General features: G+C 44.5%; 2 protein-coding genes across 2 annotated transcripts in view; both read right to left on the bottom strand.

Annotated features, from left to right (window-relative positions):
• Nucleotides 1–15,507, bottom strand: part of LOC139469803 (nucleosome-remodeling factor subunit BPTF-like) — a 39,962-nt gene extending 24,455 nt beyond the window's left edge. Inside the window, exons 1-6 of the mRNA XM_071252098.1 lie at nucleotides 14,214–15,507; nucleotides 13,316–13,436; nucleotides 11,337–11,458; nucleotides 10,930–11,135; nucleotides 3,053–3,231; nucleotides 960–1,560 (exon numbers count right to left, since the gene is read on the bottom strand). Coding sequence (XP_071108199.1) covers nucleotides 960–1,560; nucleotides 3,053–3,231; nucleotides 10,930–11,135; nucleotides 11,337–11,458; nucleotides 13,316–13,436; nucleotides 14,214–15,217 — 2,233 coding nt within the window. The 5' untranslated portion in view covers nucleotides 15,218–15,507. The remainder of the gene's footprint in view (nucleotides 1–959; nucleotides 1,561–3,052; nucleotides 3,232–10,929; nucleotides 11,136–11,336; nucleotides 11,459–13,315; nucleotides 13,437–14,213) is intronic.
• LOC139469804 (uncharacterized) lies at nucleotides 8,607–10,304 on the bottom strand. The gene has a single exon (XM_071252100.1). It carries the CDS (start codon nucleotides 10,239–10,241, stop codon nucleotides 8,712–8,714), a length of 1,530 nt encoding a protein of 509 aa, XP_071108201.1. The 5' UTR covers nucleotides 10,242–10,304; the 3' UTR covers nucleotides 8,607–8,711.
• Nucleotides 15,508–20,564: the final 5,057 nt, after the last annotated feature.

The raw sequence follows: 20,564 nt of genomic DNA, 5'->3' as shown, positions 1-20,564 counted from the left end.
GATTTAATACTAGTTAAGTAGTGAGTGAGTTGAGTTTAACGCCGCTTTTAACAGTATTCTCGTTCCATCACGGCATGTCAGCTCACTGTGGGAGGAAAGCCCGAAGTGATGCAGGTCTCAGACGTTTACCACTTCGGTGAAACCCACGAGCACGGGTATGGTGTAGACAAACGTAGAAACATAATCGGGGCGAACCGGGATACCGGGATTCGAACCCAGAATCATAGGTTTCTCGCATGCCCTAAAGATGTAACTCTGCACAGCGAATCGCGGCGCCTTAGACGACTGGGCCACCCGTGCCCCCTACTAGTGAAGTAGGCGATATCGGTTTGTCAATTTTATGCTCAAGACGTCTTATATAAGGTATGGCAGAACTTAGTGAACATCCTTATTATTTTAGCAAGGTGATATTCAGTCATATTTCCATAACTTAAAACATACTGTTGCATCGACAATGTTTCAGCTATATACCATGTACACCACCATCAAAATATGGCTGCAGTTATTTAGGGCTTAACGATTCACCAATACCTACAATGTCATTGATACTTAGGTACAGACCAAACTTGAATTGTCAGTTTGTAAGATCGCTATACAGAATAAATAGAACAGGACTGATGGAGTTACCTCCCATAACGGCGGAAGTAGCATAGCGCCACCTGTGAGTGTGGCGAAACACGAAGATGTGGTGGTAATAGGGGATGCGCCTGTGGAATAAAAGTCTTCAGTTTGGGCCAATTTTGGGTTTTAAAAGACTTCAAACAATAAGATGTATGTGGATAGTGTCAAACAGTCAACACATGACAGAAGACATCAAGTGGTTTCAGAGTTGTATTTCAGTGATTGCGTTATTTCTTTCTATTTGTTGTAGTGTATTGTGGTATCGTCAGTCCCTATCATGATACATATCGTATCCCGAGATCTCTGGTGATACCCAGCTCGGGCTGCAGTGCACATACCTGACACGGTGCTGGTGGTGGAGGTCGTGGTGGTAGTTTTCTGCCCCAACACAAGAGACTGATCTTTAGCCCCATCAGGTAGTGGCTGTGTTGCAACTGACAAGGTAACTTTCCCTCCCTCGCGGTTCACCACTAGAACAGTCTTAGTCTGAGGGCTTCCATCTGCAGTCTTCTCATCCAATGACTTTAACAAACTTGTCTTGGCATTGGGGAAAACTGACTGAAGGCTAACTATGGAGGGGTTATTGGTGGACTTTTCACTCTCCGTCTCCGACTTGCTTTCAGACGCCCCTCCCGCAGTGTCAGACATGGGCTGCTCAGTGCCAGACTTGTCTTCCGCTGGAGTTGAGCTGCTGTTGATGATTTGATTCACGGGTTCTGAGGTATCCATCTTCTCTTCCTTGTCTTCAGTATCCGCTGGTTTGAGCCCTGTTGATGACACGGTGAAGGTAGTGGACTTGATGGTGGTCGTCTCCGTCGTCTCCGTCACCTGTTGTGTTGTTGTGGTGGCCCCATCAGGACTCACACCACTGACAGTAGTGGCTGAGGTGGATGTAGTGGTAGTTGTGGTGGCTGCTGCTGTTGTTACTTCCGTCTTCTCCTGAAATGTGTGTCAATCAGGAATTGATTTATCAGCTATTCACAAACAAAAGATAAAGTACATGGATATAAGACTATAGTTACTACAGCAACAGAAACCAACTGCTCTTCTATTAGTCAGTGTCTGACAAACAACTGGTTTGATTATCTCAGCTGTATGATCTACGCATCTGGGTGCCCATGTACAAAGTGATTTTAGCACTAAGGTGATCGTAACTCCCATACCTTAACATACAGTCTAAATTTTTACCAAGTAGCCATGTGGATACAAGCATTTATTCCAGGTAGCCAGTGGTAAAATCAAGAAGTTCAACCCAATATTGCATGTAGCCAAAAGCATTTTAAATTATCAAATAACTATTATAATACCGTATTCAACATAATAAGCGCCCAGGGCGCTCTCAAAATTAGAAATAGGGGGCGCTTATTAGAATATTATTTTCTGTTGAAAGACCGTAAAATATGTGGTTTAAGCTAACAGCTTGAAATGTTTACATACGACAGATATATTTTTCAAGAATTTAATTGCCCATAATTAAGGGTGATATAACACACGAGTGCGTATAATGCACAAATAAATAAGTCTTGTGTACATTGATCAATCGGAAGGGGTGCTGAATGGGATTGTTCACTAGCCAATATATTAGCAAATATGGTAAATCCCTGATATGATATTTGAAGATACTTCTGAAACAGAATTTGTCTGATACTTTGAGTCAGTGTACTCTCTCTTATACAAAACAAAGACCTCAGACTTGTGTGATTTGTAGTGTTGTGTTTGTGTGTTGTTTAACGCCGCACTCAGCAATATTCCAGCTATATGACGACAGTCTACAAATAATCGAGTCTGGACCAGACAATCCAGTGATTGACAGCATGAGCATCGATCCACGCAATTGGGATACAATGACATGCAACAACCAAGTCAGCGAGCCTGACCACCCGATCCCGTTAGGTTAGTCTCCTCTTACGACAAACATAGTGACTACTTGTACAAAATGGGAAGACAGTCAACAAGACACATTATACTGATCAACAGTATCTGTGTTCGCCCCTCTAGACTTTGAAGGTGAAATTGGGTTAAACTTTGCGTCGCATTTCTATAGCAACGTACATGCATGTGCATGTGTGTGTGCATGCGCGCTTGTAATAGTCTTGACTGATGCCGATTAACAGTGCTTGTCCACTGAGATACCAGTTTAACATGAATACCCCACTCAGACACAGTATACCGACTCCAAGCCGACCAGTCCTTCTTTTAGCCTCTTAATGCGGAGCGCCAGACAGGGTAACAGGTACCACCTTTTAGCGTCTTTCGTTGTGACGTGGCTGTTGATCGAACCCTGGACCTTCCGCTCTCCGGGCTGGCGCTCTACCATTAGACCACAAATTTGTTACTTTGATTGTTGTTTAATGCCGCACTCAGCAATATTCCACAGAGGCGATCCTGACAAACTGACTAGTGTCAGACTAGGTGAGACTGCTCTACACACCATAATTGGATTAATCCCATCCTTGTCTCCAGGAAGTTGCTCATCATTCTCAATCTTGTTTGCTGCTTCATATTTCTTCTCTTCTTCCTTCCGCTTCTCTTCCTCCTCCTTGGCTTTCTTCTCCACTTCCTCCTGGGCCTTCTTCAGCGCTCGCTCTGACTGAAGCTTGGTCAGCTGAGCTGAAACAAAGATTCAGAGGGTCATTTGGTGACTCAAAAACTGTGTCCTTTGGCTATCATTTTCCATGGGTCTTAAAAAATATATGTGAAAAAGTTGTGGGCAAGAATATGCCTATTAGAGTGAGAGTGAGTGAGTGAGTGAGTGAGTGAGTGAGTGAGTGAGTGAGTGAGTGAGTGAGTGAGTGAGTGAGTGAGTGAGTGAGTGAGTGAGTTTCACACATTGTACCAATGTGGGCAATCGAACCTGGGCCTTCGGTGTGAGGAGCGAACGCCTTAACCACTGAGCTAACCCACTGCTCCATAAAACCCAGACCAAAGATTACAGTTGGATGAACTGATAAATTACCAGGTTCTCTCTCAGACATAATGCTGTGAAATTTGATTTTAATGAAAGAGAATTTTTTTGTCCACCTACAACAAAACTGCAATATTTTACTTGATTGCCAAGTCTAGCACACCAGGCTGGGAAAGTAGTAACTTGTCCCTAGTTGCTAGTTGTCAGAACTTTACAAAGGACAATTCCAAAATATAGTCATGTCCCAGAGCTCTAGATAGCTGCGTATTTGCGTAAAATATGCATTAAGTAACTGAAATGCACAGACAAATCAAATCCCCAGCATACCAAATTCGCAACAAAAACTATAAATACTAGCTATTAAAATAAAACAAGCACATACATTACAACTGTTACATAAACGATTGCATATCAGACGATCGCAAAATTCATTTACAGATCGTTACATTCGGCAAAACATGTGCGACAAACAAACTTAATTATACCGTTAGACATAGCGCCTAGCAATATATCTTAAAAAGTTGCTTCTAAACATAGCGTCCAATGACCACGCTTCTTTCTTACAATACTAGGTTTTGCAAACAAAATGGCTTCCTGGAGAGTTCGTTGAAAGCAGTCACTGACGTGTCAAAACAAAGTTTCAAGCTGGAAAGAGTTCTTATCCCAACGATAAGTTAGGTAGAGGTATTCTTGATGAATTAATTGAATAGTGTTGTTTGTCATAGTACGTTGTGGGTGATAATTTGAGTGAAGTTATCTCATCTGTCACTTACTCTAATGCATAGAAAAAGCATGACGGTAACCATGTGTCCAAAAAGACAATAGACAATAGAATGGAAACATAAATATCCTTGGCTGACATTTTGTTGTAAAGACAATGAAACACGTTGTTGTTGCCCTTGTCAGGAAAAGAAAACTAGTTTCTTTTCTTACAAGCGTCTGGGCTTTGGAAGGCACACCAAGCATACAGATTTCAAGCATTTAACTAAAATACCCAAATGACAAGAAACAGGTGGGTAAAAAAAAATTTGAATACCCTTTAAAAATGAAACCCATGGGTAAAATACCCATATAACCAAAACCTTATCTAGAGCTCTAATGTCCACTGAAATTTGCATGTAATTAGCAAATGATAAGTGAAAGAGACCTAAAATCAAATCTTGCAACTAAGTATCAACAATAAATGTTTTCTAACTGGGCACTGCACCAAAATTTGTAGAATTTTCCTATTCGGAATATTCTATAAGTAATACGTTACCACTGTTATACCGAGGCTGTTGTCTCCCACAACTGCTGCTATAGCGAAATCTACCACAGAGATCTCAATTACCTCATGCAGCACGTGCGTAGCCACCTAGCTGCCATGTGACACCCTTCACTCTTGTCTCCTGCGAGAGCAAGTGCTCGGGGGACGGACGGGCGGGCAGCAGCCCAGTGGTAACGTATTACTTATAGAATATTCCGAATAGGAAAATTCTACAAATTACATTAAGTAATACGTTACCACTGTTATACCGAGGCTGACTACCACAGTAGGCGGTGGGGAGCACCTACAACCCGAATCCTGACTGCTAGCGTTCCTTCCGACCAGCGGAAGTAAACACCAAGGCGGAAGCACTCGATGCGCATGCACCTAGCTAGGCGTTACCCTATAGGAATACCAAAGCACTGTCAAGCGCATACCGTAAGGCTCAATCGTCATTGCCAAAACGATTGGTGACTCCAAACGGCCCCACTGGATAGGTATTTCATCGCCGCAGCGGATGAGAACACTGTATCCGCGTGAGCTTAATCTTAGATCAGGTTAAACAGTCGAAAAGAGGGAAATTAATTTCCTTCAGACCGTATATCCCAGAGCAAGCCTACTTAAAGTATGCATTAGGCGCGTGACCTAATTCCAGTATTCGTAAGCAGGTATCACAAGGTTGGAATACACGACAGACAATTAAATGAATAATTGTCAAAATACAAATAAGGATAAAACACACAAAAAGCCGCCTCACCTGTGGTGTGAGTGCGCTGGTTTGCAGGACCCCCACTCCTGTACCCACGGCGTGGGAACATTGGAGACGACCCAGATTGACCACCGTGCAAGGACTGACGACTGCGGAGTTTGGAATTGCGCTGGACACACCCCCTAGATGACCGCTTGTGCCGCGATCAGCGGCCCAAGACGGTGCACCCCCTCCACGTCTTCATCAGAAACCTTTCTGAGGTAATGATTGGCAAAAACCGAGTCAGAACGCCAGTAACAACCTCGTAATATTCTGTGAACAGAGATATTCGAGTGTAGGGCAAATGTTGCCGCTAGCGCCCTGATCTCGTGCGGGTTTGACCCCGCTACCGGTAACCCCCGAGACCGGTACGCCAGATTGATGACAGAACGAAGCCACAACGCAATCGAGTTGCGAGTTATGTCAACCGTGCGATTAGGGTTACACGATATGAACAGACGGTCACGCCCTTGTCTACGTTCATTCGAAGCCTTAAGATAATACTTAAGGGCCCTAACCGGACACAGCGCTCTGTCCTCAGTATCAGCAGGATGTAAGATTTCTTTGAGGGATCTTACAGTGAATTCTCTCTCCGTTTGCCCGACTCTCTGATTCTTGGCGACGAAGCCCATGAGCAGGCCCAGGCGGACCGCTCCTTCGTCACCCCTATCGAATCGTACCTTGGCGACATCGAGTGCATGAATTTCGGATACACGTGCCGCCGTGGCAAAGGAGAGGAGAAATGCTGTTTTCCAAGTCACATGCCGGAACGAAGCACTATGCAAGGGTTCATACGGAGCTTCCGTAAGTGATTGCAACACTAGGGAAAGATCCCAGGCCGGTGCCCGAAGGCGGCCCTTCTTAAGATCGTGCTGTTTGAAACCCTTGATAATACCCCGTATCACCGGCTCTTTGGAGAGACTGGTACCCATAGCAACGTCCCGTACCGTAGCAACGGACGAAACATAGTTGGCAATGGAACCCCCGGAGAGTTTCCGGGTCTCTCGCAAGTGAGACATGAAACGAGCAATATCCTGCACAGATACCTTATCTGGCGAATGAATGTGATGTTTACAACACCACTTCGAGAAAATAACCCAACGTGCATTATACACCTTCTGGGTAGAATCACGATGCATACTAACGTATGCCCGAGACGCCCGGCGAGAAAAACCTTTACTCCTCAGACGCTCGGTGACAACATCCACGCGTGCAGATTGAACTGCCCTGCGTTTGGATGAAGCTGACGGGTGTGAGGGTGGATCAAGAGATCCGGTCTCACAGGCAGTGGAAGTGGCGACTGCGTGACCTGGGTCAGCAAGTCGGGGTACCACGATCTGTTCGGCCACATGGGCGCGATCAGTAACATTCGACAGCGAACTCCTCGAAGCCGGCTTAGAATGTGTGGTATCAACGCTGTCGGCGGGTAAGCATAAGCGTCCAAGCCCGTCCAGTCTAACGCGAGAGCATCGTGATCGATGGCCCTCGGGTCCGGGACTGGTGATACAAACAACGGGAGTTGATTGTTGAACCGTGTTGCGAACAGGTCGACCATCGGACGACCCAAACGTTCGCACAGCCACTGAAACACTACTGGGTTCAGCATCCACTCTGTGGGGCTCGGATCCTGAGGCCTCGATAGAGCATCGGCCAGTACGTTCCGCACACCTGGGATGTGACGGGCGCGTATCTGGCACGGGACACTGTCCACCAGAGCGTAAAACTCGAACGTGAGATCGAGTAGCGAGTGACTGTGGGTTCCCCCCAGTTTGTTCACATAGGACACTACCGTCGTGTTGTCGGTCGCCAGCATGAGCCGGGCGTCGACGAGACGATGCTTCCAGTGATTGACTGCGTTGATCACTGCCTTGAACTCGAGACAATTGATGTGAAGACCTAGTTCGTCTACGCACCACAGCCCCGAGCTCACCTCCCCCTCTAGATGGGCGCCCCAGCCCACTAGAGAGGCGTCTGTATACAGGTTCAACGTGGCCCGGTAGGGCCGCATAGAGACTCCTGATAAGACATTGTAAGGGAGCGTCCACCACTCCAGATGCGGTCGGAGCCGATCCGGGAGGGCGACGGTCGCACTGTTCACCTCCGTTGCTAACAACTGGATTAAAAACCGTTGCAGCGGGCGGAGTTGGAGACGACCCCGTTCGGTGCAGTCCTGGGCTGATACAAGTAGCCCTAACAGCTGTTCCCAAAAGTGAACAGTCTGTTGCACCGCTAAGACTTTGGCAATCATCGCCTGAATTTTGTGCCACCGGTCTGGGGGGACAAATAGGCGATGGGACACCGTGTTGAACCGACCTCCGATGAACTGCAAGTTCTGAGAAGGGGTTAACTCGCTCTTGGGGAGATTGACAATCCACCCCAATTGCTCCAAGAGCCGACGTGCGAAAACGAGATGGCGTGACAGGGTGTCCGTCATTCGATTTGCTACTAGCGAGTCGTCCAGGTACGCGAAGTACCGGACACCCCTCCGGTGGAGGAACCCCACTATGGGGGTGGTTAACCGGGTGAACAGCCAGGGAGCGGATGAAAGACCGAATGGGAGTACAACCCACTCGTAGTGCCTGCCTTGAAAGACAAACCTGAGATACTTGTGATGATCCGAGTGAATCGGAACATGCAGATAAGCATCCTTCAGGTCGATCGAAGCTAGCCAGTCGGCCGGCATGATCAGTGCTTTCAGGTCCGTCAAGCTCAACATTCTGAACTTGGGCGGCTTGCGCAGGTAGAACTCGTTGAACGATTTCAAGTTGTGAATCATTCTGAGTTCGGCACTGTCCTTCTTGGGAACGAGAAATATCCTGGAGTAAAACCCCGGTGTTATTTCTGGTAGAGCTAACTCCCGAACTGCCCTCTTCTCCACCAACCTGCCGATGGCATCGGCGAGGAAGGGAAGATCGGTTTCCGAATAGAAACCTGCCGACGGGGCAACGGTGAGCGGCGGATTCGCTTTGAGATCGAGCCGATAGCCGTACCGAATCGTGTTGACCACCCACGGGTCGTCGAACACTTGTTCCCAATTCTCCCAATAAGTCTGGAGTCTGGCTCCCACTGGGGACAGAGAGGGGGGCCGGACAGGCTGCGGCAGGCGCAACTGTCCAGGGCCAAGTGACTCGGGTTCGCCTACGGGCCAACCGAAGTTGGCGCTGTCGGCATACGAACCCCTCCAATGAGAGTCACCTGGAGGGGCCCTTGCCGTCCTTAGACGACTTGGGCTTCCCCCAGTTCCCCTTCTTCCCGCGAAAGGGCTGCTGAGAACCCTTACCGGAGCCCTCAGAGCGGGGCTTCTTCCCGGAGGAAGAAGGACCCGACCCCTTAGGCCTGCCGGACGCAGCATCCTGGGGCGCGCTCCGCTTCGGAGCGGCACCCAGGCGCCTATGCAAGGACCCCACAAGATCCAGTGTGTGCCGAGAGGCATCGGCAGACACAGCGGCCTGTTGTTCCTTCAGAACCCCAGGGATCTTGTTATTAAACAGGGTCCGAGCAGACCAAGGCTGCGAAAGGAGCACCTCCTGATTGGCAGCGTCCAACCCTGAAGCAGCCAGATACGACTGGCGCCGAAGAAAATGGCACGTGCCGGAAACAAAGGCCGAAGCCCCGGCAACGTACTCCAGGGAAACATTCAAACCGAGCAAGCAGTTGTAAATGCGCTGGTCTCGGTCCGTGGGAGAACCTTCGACCAGACTGGCCGCTGCAGCCAGGTATGTGTCTCCGTGAGACAATGCCAGCATGGAGTGTCGAGCGAGGGTGTCCAGCTGTTGCAAGGTACCTTGTGGTACCGTGGCAACCGGTGGGGCACGGACCCCCAAACGCTCCACATGGGCTTCCGCAGAAGGACCAGCCTCGGGAAAGGTAAGGTCATGTACTGGGAAAGACCCTTTTCTCCACGACGGGGGAGGTAACGGGAGACCCCGACCGGAGGCAGCCGTGAAGGCCTTCTCCAAAGAAGGCTTAATCCCGCGCAGCAAGGTTGATGCCGGGAAAGCCTTGTCGGACGTCTCGTCGTATACCTCGGAGGAACCCACGGAACCGTGGATTCCCCGCGGTATCGGCAGGGGCTTTGGCATGTCCTCGAAGAGGTCATACACCATGGCCACGCGGTCCTTAACCGATAGCGGAAGCAACGGTTCGGGGGAAGGACCGGTAACCACGGCAGCCGCCGCCGTACCGGTGGACCCCGCGTCCGAACCCGCGGCCACCGAAGAGGCCGGGGACGGAACAGCCAGCGGCCTATCTTGCGATAAGGCCGCCAGCTTGGAGTCCACAAGTTTCGACAACAATGCGGCGACGGAATCCCCAGACAGCCCGAGGGCCGCAAGGGGATCCGCCGCAGCCGAGGAGGTGGTACCCGCACGGGGACCCCGACCGGACGAACCAGCCACCACAGGGGTGGAGACGGACTGTACGTACAGCCGGTACCGCTCAAACTCCGCAGGCCCCAGACCTTCGCACAGGGTGCACCGGGTGTCCCCGCAAGGAACCCTGCACCGCGGGCAACGATCGTGGGGATCCCGGGACGACAAAAACTTTCTGCACACCCCACAACTCCGAGGAGCAGGGGTAGAGGGGGTGGATACTGGGGACATATCCATGTCAGACATTGATTGTTTGCTATAAACAAAGAACAAAACATGGTTACAACGCACGCACCACAATGATTCACAAACGAGCATTTTCACAAGAAAATAAACGAGCAATGTGAACATATAACATACACATATAACTTTTATTAAAGAAATAAGTTATGTTAACCCCCAAAACATACAAGAACAGGGGAAACGTAAAACACAACGTGCATACGCGAACCCCGCATGTATATAGAAAAAAGGGCGGGAAAAATTTTCCGTTTGGCGGGAAAATTATAACCAAGCGTAGCTACCGCAACGCCCCATAAAAGCACAGTTTATTAGAGAATAAACTATAATAAATATCACCAAATCTTCAGGAACGCTTCAGCAGGAGAAAAAACACGTCTTGCTTAGCAGACGAAAGAGACAAGAGTGAAGGGTGTCACATGGCAGCTAGGTGGCTACGCACGTGCTGCATGAGGTAATTGAGATCTCTGTGGTAGATTTCGCTATAGCAGCAGTTGTGGGAGACAACAGCCTCGGTATAACAGTGGTAACGTATTACTTAATGTAATATCATATGTTATTATTACATAGAAAAATAAAGCTCAGGAGTTATCCAGGATTAAAACTAAGTGCCCTTGGCAGTCAAATAGGGGAACAAATTTTATTCTTTTTTACTGATCTTGTTTTCATAAGTTCTGAGGAGTTGGGAATTTTTACTTCGAATGGGGAATTTTAACTGTCATTTGCTGCAGACTTGGGGCCTCTTAGCAGGTCTAGATACATCCCTGGAAGCTGTATAAGATCCAATGAAGTTACTTACTTGTTTCCACCTCTAAGGTTGATTTCTTGTTCCCCCTGGCGGTGTTTGTGAGCTCATCTGTAATGGTCATCTGTTTGCTGATATCATCCCGCATCTCATGAAGAGTGGACACGAGGTCTCGCTCCCAGTCCCGTCCGTCCATGGCCTCGAGCAGCTCATCAATCTGGGCCTTGGTGCTGTAGTACCACACTTCATTCTCCCCTTCACTGAAATAGTTATCAGTATTCATACTCTTTACAAGAAAACATCACGTAAAAAACAAACAATGCAAACATTGTAGAGTCACAAATCGTTTCATGAAACTTAACTAGTTCAGTGGACTTTTTCAGTCATGTAATATTGATTCTCATGCTTATACGACGAGTGTGATAAAGCCATTCTCATGAAATAACAAAGATAATACTTACACAATGAGTCTTCTGACGAGAAACCAGTACTTTCTCCCATGCCTATCAAACCCTATCGGTTCTTGTCGACAAAGGAGGCCACTTTTTTCTGCCTCAGATATGCAGTCAGTTACACCTTTAACCTAAACAGAGAAAATAATAAAGAAACATTAAGGTCTAAATAATAGTAATCTCAATAAATCTTGAACAATAAAGACTAACAGGGATAGAAACTAACATATTTAGTCCACTAGTCCTTATAATGATAACATATAGCAAGATCCTTAATAATGGCAAATTTCTACTCTTCCTTATGACAATGTATGATACCTTAACTATTGGCCAGTTTGGCAAGGACTACAGGACTAGTGCTAGTTTCTTACACTGGACTAATACTTTCAAAACACTGGTAATTCTAGGAATAGTACAACAGGAATAGGTATACAAATGTTTAACATGTATCACAATATTTTGCAATACACAAGGATATATTAAGATATGTATCACAATATATGGCATAATTCTTAATTTTGTATTCAGAAGTTATCTGAAATACCTATGTGTGAATTGAAGTTCATAAATAGAACAAAACAAGATCCTTGTACATGTTGTACAACATTATATTTACTCATTCAATAAATGCATGCACAGGGGCTGGGGAGGTATGATTATGATGATCCATGATAAAAGTCACTATTTGAAATCACTTGAAACATTTGAGCATGAAAAGATGATATTGTGATACATATCATGGATGGAATTAACCTCAATTCACCGATATACCAGTAATACCACCCACCTATACTACGACATGATCATGGTCAATTTGTGATAGGCAGTCTACCCTACAGGAGGGCAAGTGTATGAGTAGGGTTTAACACCACTTTGAACAGTATTTCAGTTGTATCGCCAAGTATTTCTTGAGGAGTCTGAGTTATCTCCAAATTTTGAATGAGTGAGTGAGTGAGTGAGTTGGGTTTTATGACGCTTTTAACACTATTACAGTTATATTGCGGGGTGTCAGCTTAATGTGGGAGGAAAGCCCGAAGTGATGCAGGTCTGACGTTTACCACTTCGGTGAAACCAACGAGCAGGGGTATGGTGCTGACAAACCTAGAAACATAATTGGGGTGAACCGGGATTCGAACCGACAATCATAGGTTTCTGGCGTGCCCAAGGGAAGCAACTCTGCACAGCGAATCGCAGCGCCTTAGACGACTGGGCCACCCTTGCCCCCTGTTGATTTCTGATCATATCAATGGGTGTCTTCCTTACATGCTTCTCCAACAGCAGACGAGGTAAGGGGAAGTTGATGGTGAAAGCAAGCTTTTGACATCAGGACAGACAATCATCAGCATTTGATGGATATATTAGATTTTGAAGCAAAACACCTTGGTTGACATATATAATTGGAACGTATTACATAATTGTCAGTATACAGATAAACATTTGGTCTTTGTGTTTGAATGCATGGAAGGACCATCATAGTTCATCAGTAGCCCAGGCTTCATGAATTACTCTGTTTTGTAAGAGAGTCTGTGCGGAATCTAACTGCCAGGGTATTATTAGGTTTGAAAAATAAATTGCAAATGTGACAGTGATTTAGTTGCTATTGGGTCCATAACCATGCATTTGCACTACAGGACTTTAGTGGGTGGGAAGGATGGGTGGGCAGCATGGGTGGCACAGTCACCAAGGTGCCACAATTCGTTGTGCAGAGTTGCACCCCTTGGGCACGCAATATCATGATTATGGCATCTGACTAATAACAGAATAAGACTTAATATCTATTCTTATTAGCACCTTATCACATATTAGCAGAAATAGTGAGCAGTATTTGAAATTAAGCATGAAAGTCAAGGGGTCCTTGTCATAGCCCTAATGTTAAAAGGTAACAATTTAGGGGTCACTAGATTCAAATACTATACAAGCAACCCTCAAGGACCACTCTTCATTTTGAACGCTGGTGAGGATGGAAAGAGATTTCACATTTCTAGTACCTGGTGAGCTCGGCAAACATTGCAGAGCCAGTCATCATCAGGAACCTCTATAAGGGGCGGGTCTACACATGCCAGGTGATACACGGCGGAACATGTCTCACAACACAGCAAATCACCCAATCTGAAAGGAAACAGCATCAATTACCAGTCACTCAGCAAGGGCTCCAGAAACAAATCTGCTATTCCGCAGTAATAACATTACCAGAAGTCCACTCGTCTGAGACGAGCAAAACTCAGGAAAGACCAAGGACATTTGCTACCACATTTACTATTAGGTAGATGGCAGCACTTTCACATCATTTTGCAAACTAGTGAAAACAAAAAATAATTTCTAACCCTGAATATGTCATATTTATCTAATAGTTTGGAATTTACAGAAACGATTAGTTGGCATATCATTAAGTGAATGACTTCCCTTGCAAAGTTGTAGCTAGTACACATAAATGAAACGAAGGAATGTTTCATAAACGTAATAAAGAAAAGAAATTGTGTCAAGACTTTGACCAACAGATATTGGCGATTTCGTTTGTTCTAAGTTCAACATGTTTAAACTGTAAAAGAAAAATAGTAAAATATGTAGTTGTTTACATATTTGCAAGGGAGACAGATGGTAAGTAAAAATGAAGTTAGATCACCATCTAGCTTTGTGTTACCAACACATTACTCATATAAACATGGAATTGCAAATATAACTATCAAAATTCAGTTTTCATTAGCACTATAAAACATGTTTCATAGGTGGAAATATTTTTGTGTATCACTTACAGATCATTCCTTACACTTAAAATTGTCAATGTGAGAGAGAGCAAAGATAATCATGATCGACTTGTGCTATTCTATTAAAGATATGACTATACAAAAAATTACTGTCAAATGTTATAACACAAAAGATGCTTACTTGTGGCAGTTTCTACAATGATCATCATACTGAATATTGCCTTCATTTGTTATCTCTTCTCGAACTTTATTTGTTGCAAGGAACAGATCCGTTAGGGTCTGAAGTACTTTTAACTTGTCACATATTGGAACAAATGGAAAATCACATGACTCCAAAGGTGGGAGAGCGGAACGGTATTCATCATGACGATCACTGTCCAAATATGCTCTGGCTAATTCAGACCATGTCATTCCATCGATGAAGAACAGTGACACATTTATGCTATCTTTCAAATCATGAGGTCCGAACACAGTGCTATTGCTTTCTTCCTCTCTCATTAGCGCCTTCAACAGGCATATATGAATCTCTCCAATCAGTGTGCACTGCTCATCACTCAATAAAGCAGCACAGTAGTCTTCAAAAGTGAAAGGGGACAACCTTAGTATAGTTCTGAAATGTCTAAGGACTTCATAGATTCCAACAGTTTGACACAGGTATTCCGAGGATAAGATTAAATCAGTAGAACTCGGTGGTAGAGTAAGAGGAGGTATTTCCTTGTCATCTGGTATATCTGGACTCTTGGGTCTTCTTGAAAATAATCTTCTCTTGCTGACTGAACTACTAATGGTGCTGATACTCTCTTCGCTGAAATCGCTGTCAGAACCATCATAGGTGTCATCAGTATCATTGTTTTCAAGATCGATAGTATCCAGGTCAGTAATGTCACTGCTTCGGTCTGCATCTACTATATCCACTGTTGACGATAATTCATCATCATCTCCCAAGAAACTACTGATGAAACTTCTGCTTTTGACTGCAGAATCCCTGCCTCTTCCCCTGTCAGACCTGCCATTGCCTCTGGAATTGGGTATACCAAAGTAAGGCCCACTGACAGGTGTGCTTGATCGTGAGTTTGGGTCACTCGAAGTTGTAAAAGCTTTCGGTTTTCGTAGAAAATTTGTGCGATTACTTGACAAAGGGGTCTTTGGAGGACGGCCCCTCATGCGCCGTGATCGGGTCGCCATGGGTGCTCAATCCCGATGTTTTAGAGACCCAGAACTGTTACAAACCCTATGACACATGGATTATATGTTGTACCCCAACATCGTTCGGTATATTCAGTGTCCATGTTGAAAATTTTTGGAAGCCGCCATTTTCCAAACGATGGTCACGTGACTGTCATGGCCTATCAAATGGAGCTCTAAAGTGAATTTTTGCGCTAACTGCAAATATAAGAGCCTAATTCAAGAAAAAATATGAACTGTCTTATTTTTCAAATTGTAACTTTCCCTAATATGCACAGATTTATCAAAATGAACCTGTTACTTTGCCGATTACTTCAAAATTCGCATCTGAAAATCAAGATGACAAAAGTCGAACAAGCGTTTGAAAGAAACGATTTCATTGGCTATCAAATTTTCCTGTGCAGCGATTGTTTCCTGTTTGCGCTGCATTTCACCAGGTTTAAGATGGTTTAATCTTTCTAAAATCGAAATACACCGTCGGTCAAATATAGGCGACCATATATTGAAAACCTGCATAGTAGAACAATAATTAATTTCGTGGTCAATGGGATAACGAATTATCCAATAAAAACACGCGTTCTATGAGGTGCGTCGGCCGGGCACCTGTTGTTATGTTATTCCAGTAAATCAGTTACCTCCCTTATATAATTGATGTTTGTGTAAAATAGAAGCAGTATTTGTGTATCTTATTCATACTAAGGAACGAGAAAACGTGTGACTTCACATTATAAACTTCCTTTTGCATCAGCATGGCCACCACGACGAATAAGCAGTGGACCGGCATGTACAAATTGGAGCCGGTTTATCCACCAGATTTTAAAGTAGAAGTTTCTAATGTCATGTACTCAGTCGCGAATTACCAAACAGGAAATTGTCAGGTAAATGTTCATTTATTTTTTGCAAGATTCTGATGAACATCGCCTGTCAAACCACTGATGAAGTGGGTTAATATTACTTTCAGACCCTTTCCAAAGCAAACCTTGCACAATGAGGACACACATAAAATCGACATGAACACACACCTGAGCTCATTTAATGAAATCACGAAACCGGTGTTACATGTCATGGCCGGGGCATTTGTAATCCTAGCCTTTCTAGTTATGTCATGTTGCAGATATACTAATTCACCAGAAAGGACAGGCAGCTACAGAGTGCTGTAGGCCTAGATCTACATACATATACTAGATACGATTCCAAATGAACTTATGCTAATTTTGTTGACATCACAAGGGCTGTTGTCATGTTGACAGTGCTGACTGATAGCAGGTGGTCATTGTTGACAGTACTAATTGCAGGTGATCAGTGTTGACAGTACTGACTAATTGCAGGTGATCATTGTTGACTAATTGCAGGTGATCATTGTTGACAGTAGTGACTAATTGTAGGTGATCAGTGCTTTCTAATTGCAGGTGATCAGTGTTGACAGTGCTGACTGATAGCAGCTGATCAGTGTTGACAGTAGTGACTAATTGCAGGTGATCAGTGTTGACAGTCCTGGCTAATTGTAGGTGATCAGTGCTTTCTAATTGCAGGTGATGAGTGTTGATAATGCTCTGTACTTGTAGGTTATCAGTGTTGACCATATTAGAGTAATTACAGGTGATCAGTGCTCACGGATTGTAGGTGATCAGTGTTGACAATGCTCACTAATTGCAGGTGAACATCTGAATAAAAGCCCTAAACCATACAGCAATCACCATATCTGTCCATCAGTTTCCATTTTTCTGGAGCAGAACTCCCAAACCGTTAAATATTTCTTGTTGAGACTAGCTGTATAGATGAGTCTCAAATCCCTGTGATTTTGTGTTAGACTTGTTCGCCAGCAACATACAATGGTCATAAGAGGCGACCAAATGGTTCGAGAGGTCAGAATCGGTGACTCGGTTGATTGAGTGTCATCGTACTCAGACAGCTGGGATCGTTGCTCACAATATTCATCACTGGATTATCTGGTCCAGATTCAATTTTAAATACAGGTCCTCATCATATAGCTACAATATTGTTGAGTGTTGGGTAAGCAATAAACAAACATACAAAAAAACAAATTTGGGGAATATTTGAATCTGATCTTTTCTACACATAAACAGATGCCTTCTGATGGCCTACTTTTGATGTAAGAAAAACCTTTTGGTGATAAAATATCAGTCTAGTTTCAGACTATGGTTGAGGACATACCATATTTTCTTGAGTACAGTATGCACTTTTTTTGCCACAAAATACAGCCGTGTAGAGAGAGTTCACATAATACATTGAGTTTTGATGTTACGATTTATTTTCCCCAATACAAAGACATCTCGGTCTACCGTGAGCACATAACACCAGGAAATAACATGTCAACAAGTATGTAATGAAACAATGTGTTCATTGTATGTCTGGACTTACTTTTGTAATCTATTTTATTAAATGTATTCCAAATTTCATTCATTACATTAATTTCAGTGAAAATTTGTGTGAACTGATCAGCAGATTGCACCAACTCACCGTTCTTTAAAACAACTACGATCAGATTACCGCTACTGGCACCTTGAAATGGATCTTGGTTGACAGAGAAGGGCTACATATATAGTAAATGCCATACTTGCCTAGTTAAAAGTCATATTTGTTGTAGATTGACCATCATATGCCAACGTAATATTTCGCATTTGTAATAGTAAGACCACAGGAAGCCTCAGTGGTGACTGGTCACACTGTTCCCCATGTATTAAAAAAATATCGATCAATAAGAATCCGCTGTACTATAGACACTTGTTATTTTTGTTTTAAATATATAAAGTAAAAGCTTCAACGAAAATGAAGGATATAGGAGTATATTATTCCTTGTAAAATAGTTGTTTTAGATACAGTTTCTTCCTTTGATTGCATCAAATACTTACAGTTACATTATTGGGTATTTTTAACAGAATCACCAGTAGATCTACCAGAAATTGTGTGTAATAGCTGATTGCTATGTCCTGCTTAGTTTCTGAAACAAATACATACAGTAATCTTAATGTCTGCCTTTAAAACAGTGCCTAACATACATTAAATACAACTGAAAATGTAAGTCATCATGTCTAGTGATGTGTTATCGCAAATTTAACATTTTCAATGACCAAGTTTGTTATCTCCTTTTTCTTTACCTAAAGCGATACAATGTGGTTTTGAGTACTTGAAAAATCTTCTTTTCCCCAAAAATTACTGCATCCCTAGAGAGGAGTGCACAGAATACAGTATTTATCTATGTTAAGAAAAATGCACTTCTGCGACGATGTTGTTACAATACTTTGAGGTGATTTGAGGTTTATTCAGGTTTAATGTCAGCTTTTCCTCAAGCATCACTTTCACTAATTTCTGTGTCCATTACTAACAGTTTACACTATACACCATGCTATGGGTAGATGCACTGTCTATTAGGGCTTGGATGGGTAAATCTGGTACTCAGGTCGGGTGGGTCCTGAGTAGGACCCGGGTACCTGCAGGACTACCCGGACCCATGGTTAGTCACGTGATATATTGTTCAATGACAAAAGTTATCTAAAACTCTATGGTTACACTACAAGTCACTAATGTTCCCATTTCTTTCAGACAGTGCACCCATTCCTTCTGACTTTTATATGTTCAAATAAAGATAAAACTTCATGCAGTAAACTTCAGTGTATGCATGACCAGATCGTTTACACATGTATCTAAATACATTTTGCCAGGGCTACGGTCAACTTTTCCAAATCGGACATTTTGTACCTAAATATCTACAACGGGTACCCGGGTAGTGTCGGGAAATAGGGTGGAGGGTACCCAGGCAGGGTCGGGAAATAGGGTGGAGGGTACCCGGGTAGGATCGGGTAATAGGGTGGAGGGTACCCGGGTAGGATCGGGAAATAGGATGGAGGGTACCCGGGTAGGGTCGGGAAATAGGGTAGAGGGTACCCGGGTAGGGTTGGGAAATAGGGTGGAGGGTACCCGGGTAGGGTTTGGAAATAGGGTGGAGGGTACCCGGGTAGGATCGGGTAATAGGGTGGAGGGTACCCGGGTAGGATCGGGAAATAGGATGGAGGGTACCCGGGTAGGATCGGGAAATAGGATGGAGGGTACCCGGGTAGGATCGGGAAATAGGGTGGAGGGTACCCGGGTAGGATCGGGAAATAGGATGGAGGGTACCCGGGTAGGGTCGGGAAATAGGGTAGAGGGTACCCGGGTAGGGTTGGGAAATAGGGTGGAGGGTACCCGGGTAGGGTTGGGAAATAGGGTGGAGGGTACCCGGGTAGGATCGGGTAATAGGGTGGAGGGTACCCGGGCAGGGTCGGGAAATTGGGTGGAGGGTACCCGGGAAGTAAATTTGGACTCGTCCCAGCCCTACTGTCTATGAAAGGCATAGTCGTGTAGGACAAAAGATCACATGATACCAGAATTGCATATTAATTGTGGGGTGTTACTGGAATAGCCTGGAAGATGTATATGACTGTAGCCGGTAAATAATCAAATCTAGACCAGACGAACCAGTGATTGTATAACGATTCACACCAATGTGCATTCAACAAGGTCAGCAAGCCTGACCAATCCGTAAAGTCTCCTAAAGTAACGACCAACAAAGGTCTCAGGAAACTTATTCTAACCCGAAATCCCCATGGGGGTCAGATATATGGTGTGATTATGCCCTGATATGTAGAAATATAGTTTGTTTCAAGATGGCAACTGGGCACTTTTAGAATTTGTGTGCCAACCAGAATAATGCTTTTCATGAAAAAAGGAATTTTTATGTTTTAGAAATCTGCATTACGTTAATTTTCTTGCGTTTTTCGAGTTTATTTGTGTGAAGTACATTTCTCTGTCATTTCACTGACTGAAGATTGTCCTATTTTAAAGAATATGATTATTAAGTGTATACTTTAGGCACCGGGAGATTACATTAACCTTTCCATTATCATTTTCTCCACACCATTGGCACTTAATTTTTAATACAAGACATTTAGAACCCTGATGTGTGTGACCGCCTCCGTGGTCTAGTGGTAGAGTGTCCGCCCGGAGAGCGGAAGGTCCGGGGTTTGATCCCCGACCGCGTCATCCCAAAAGTCGTTAAAAGATGGTACTTGTTGTTACCCTGTCTTGCGCTCGGCATTAAGGGGCTAAAACAAGGACTGGTCGGCTCGGAGTCAGTATACTGTGTCTGAGTGGGATATTCATGTTAAACTGCGGCATGGTATCTCAGTGAGCTAGCACTATAAATCGGCATCAGTCCGGACTAGTACCAGCAGCCACACACACACACACACACACACACACACAAACATACGTGCATGCACGTCGCTATATAAGTGCAATAATCTTGGACGCGACGTTAAACCCTATTTCACCTCACCTCACCTCACCT

The sequence above is a fragment of the Haliotis cracherodii genome, unplaced genomic scaffold (assembly GCF_022045235.1).
Source record: "Haliotis cracherodii isolate W230 unplaced genomic scaffold, xgHalCrac1.p SCAF_2, whole genome shotgun sequence".
NCBI lineage: Eukaryota > Metazoa > Mollusca > Gastropoda > Lepetellida > Haliotidae > Haliotis > Haliotis cracherodii.
The sequence above is the reverse complement of the archived record's forward strand: the minus strand, read 5'-3'. Positions and strand labels throughout refer to the sequence as shown.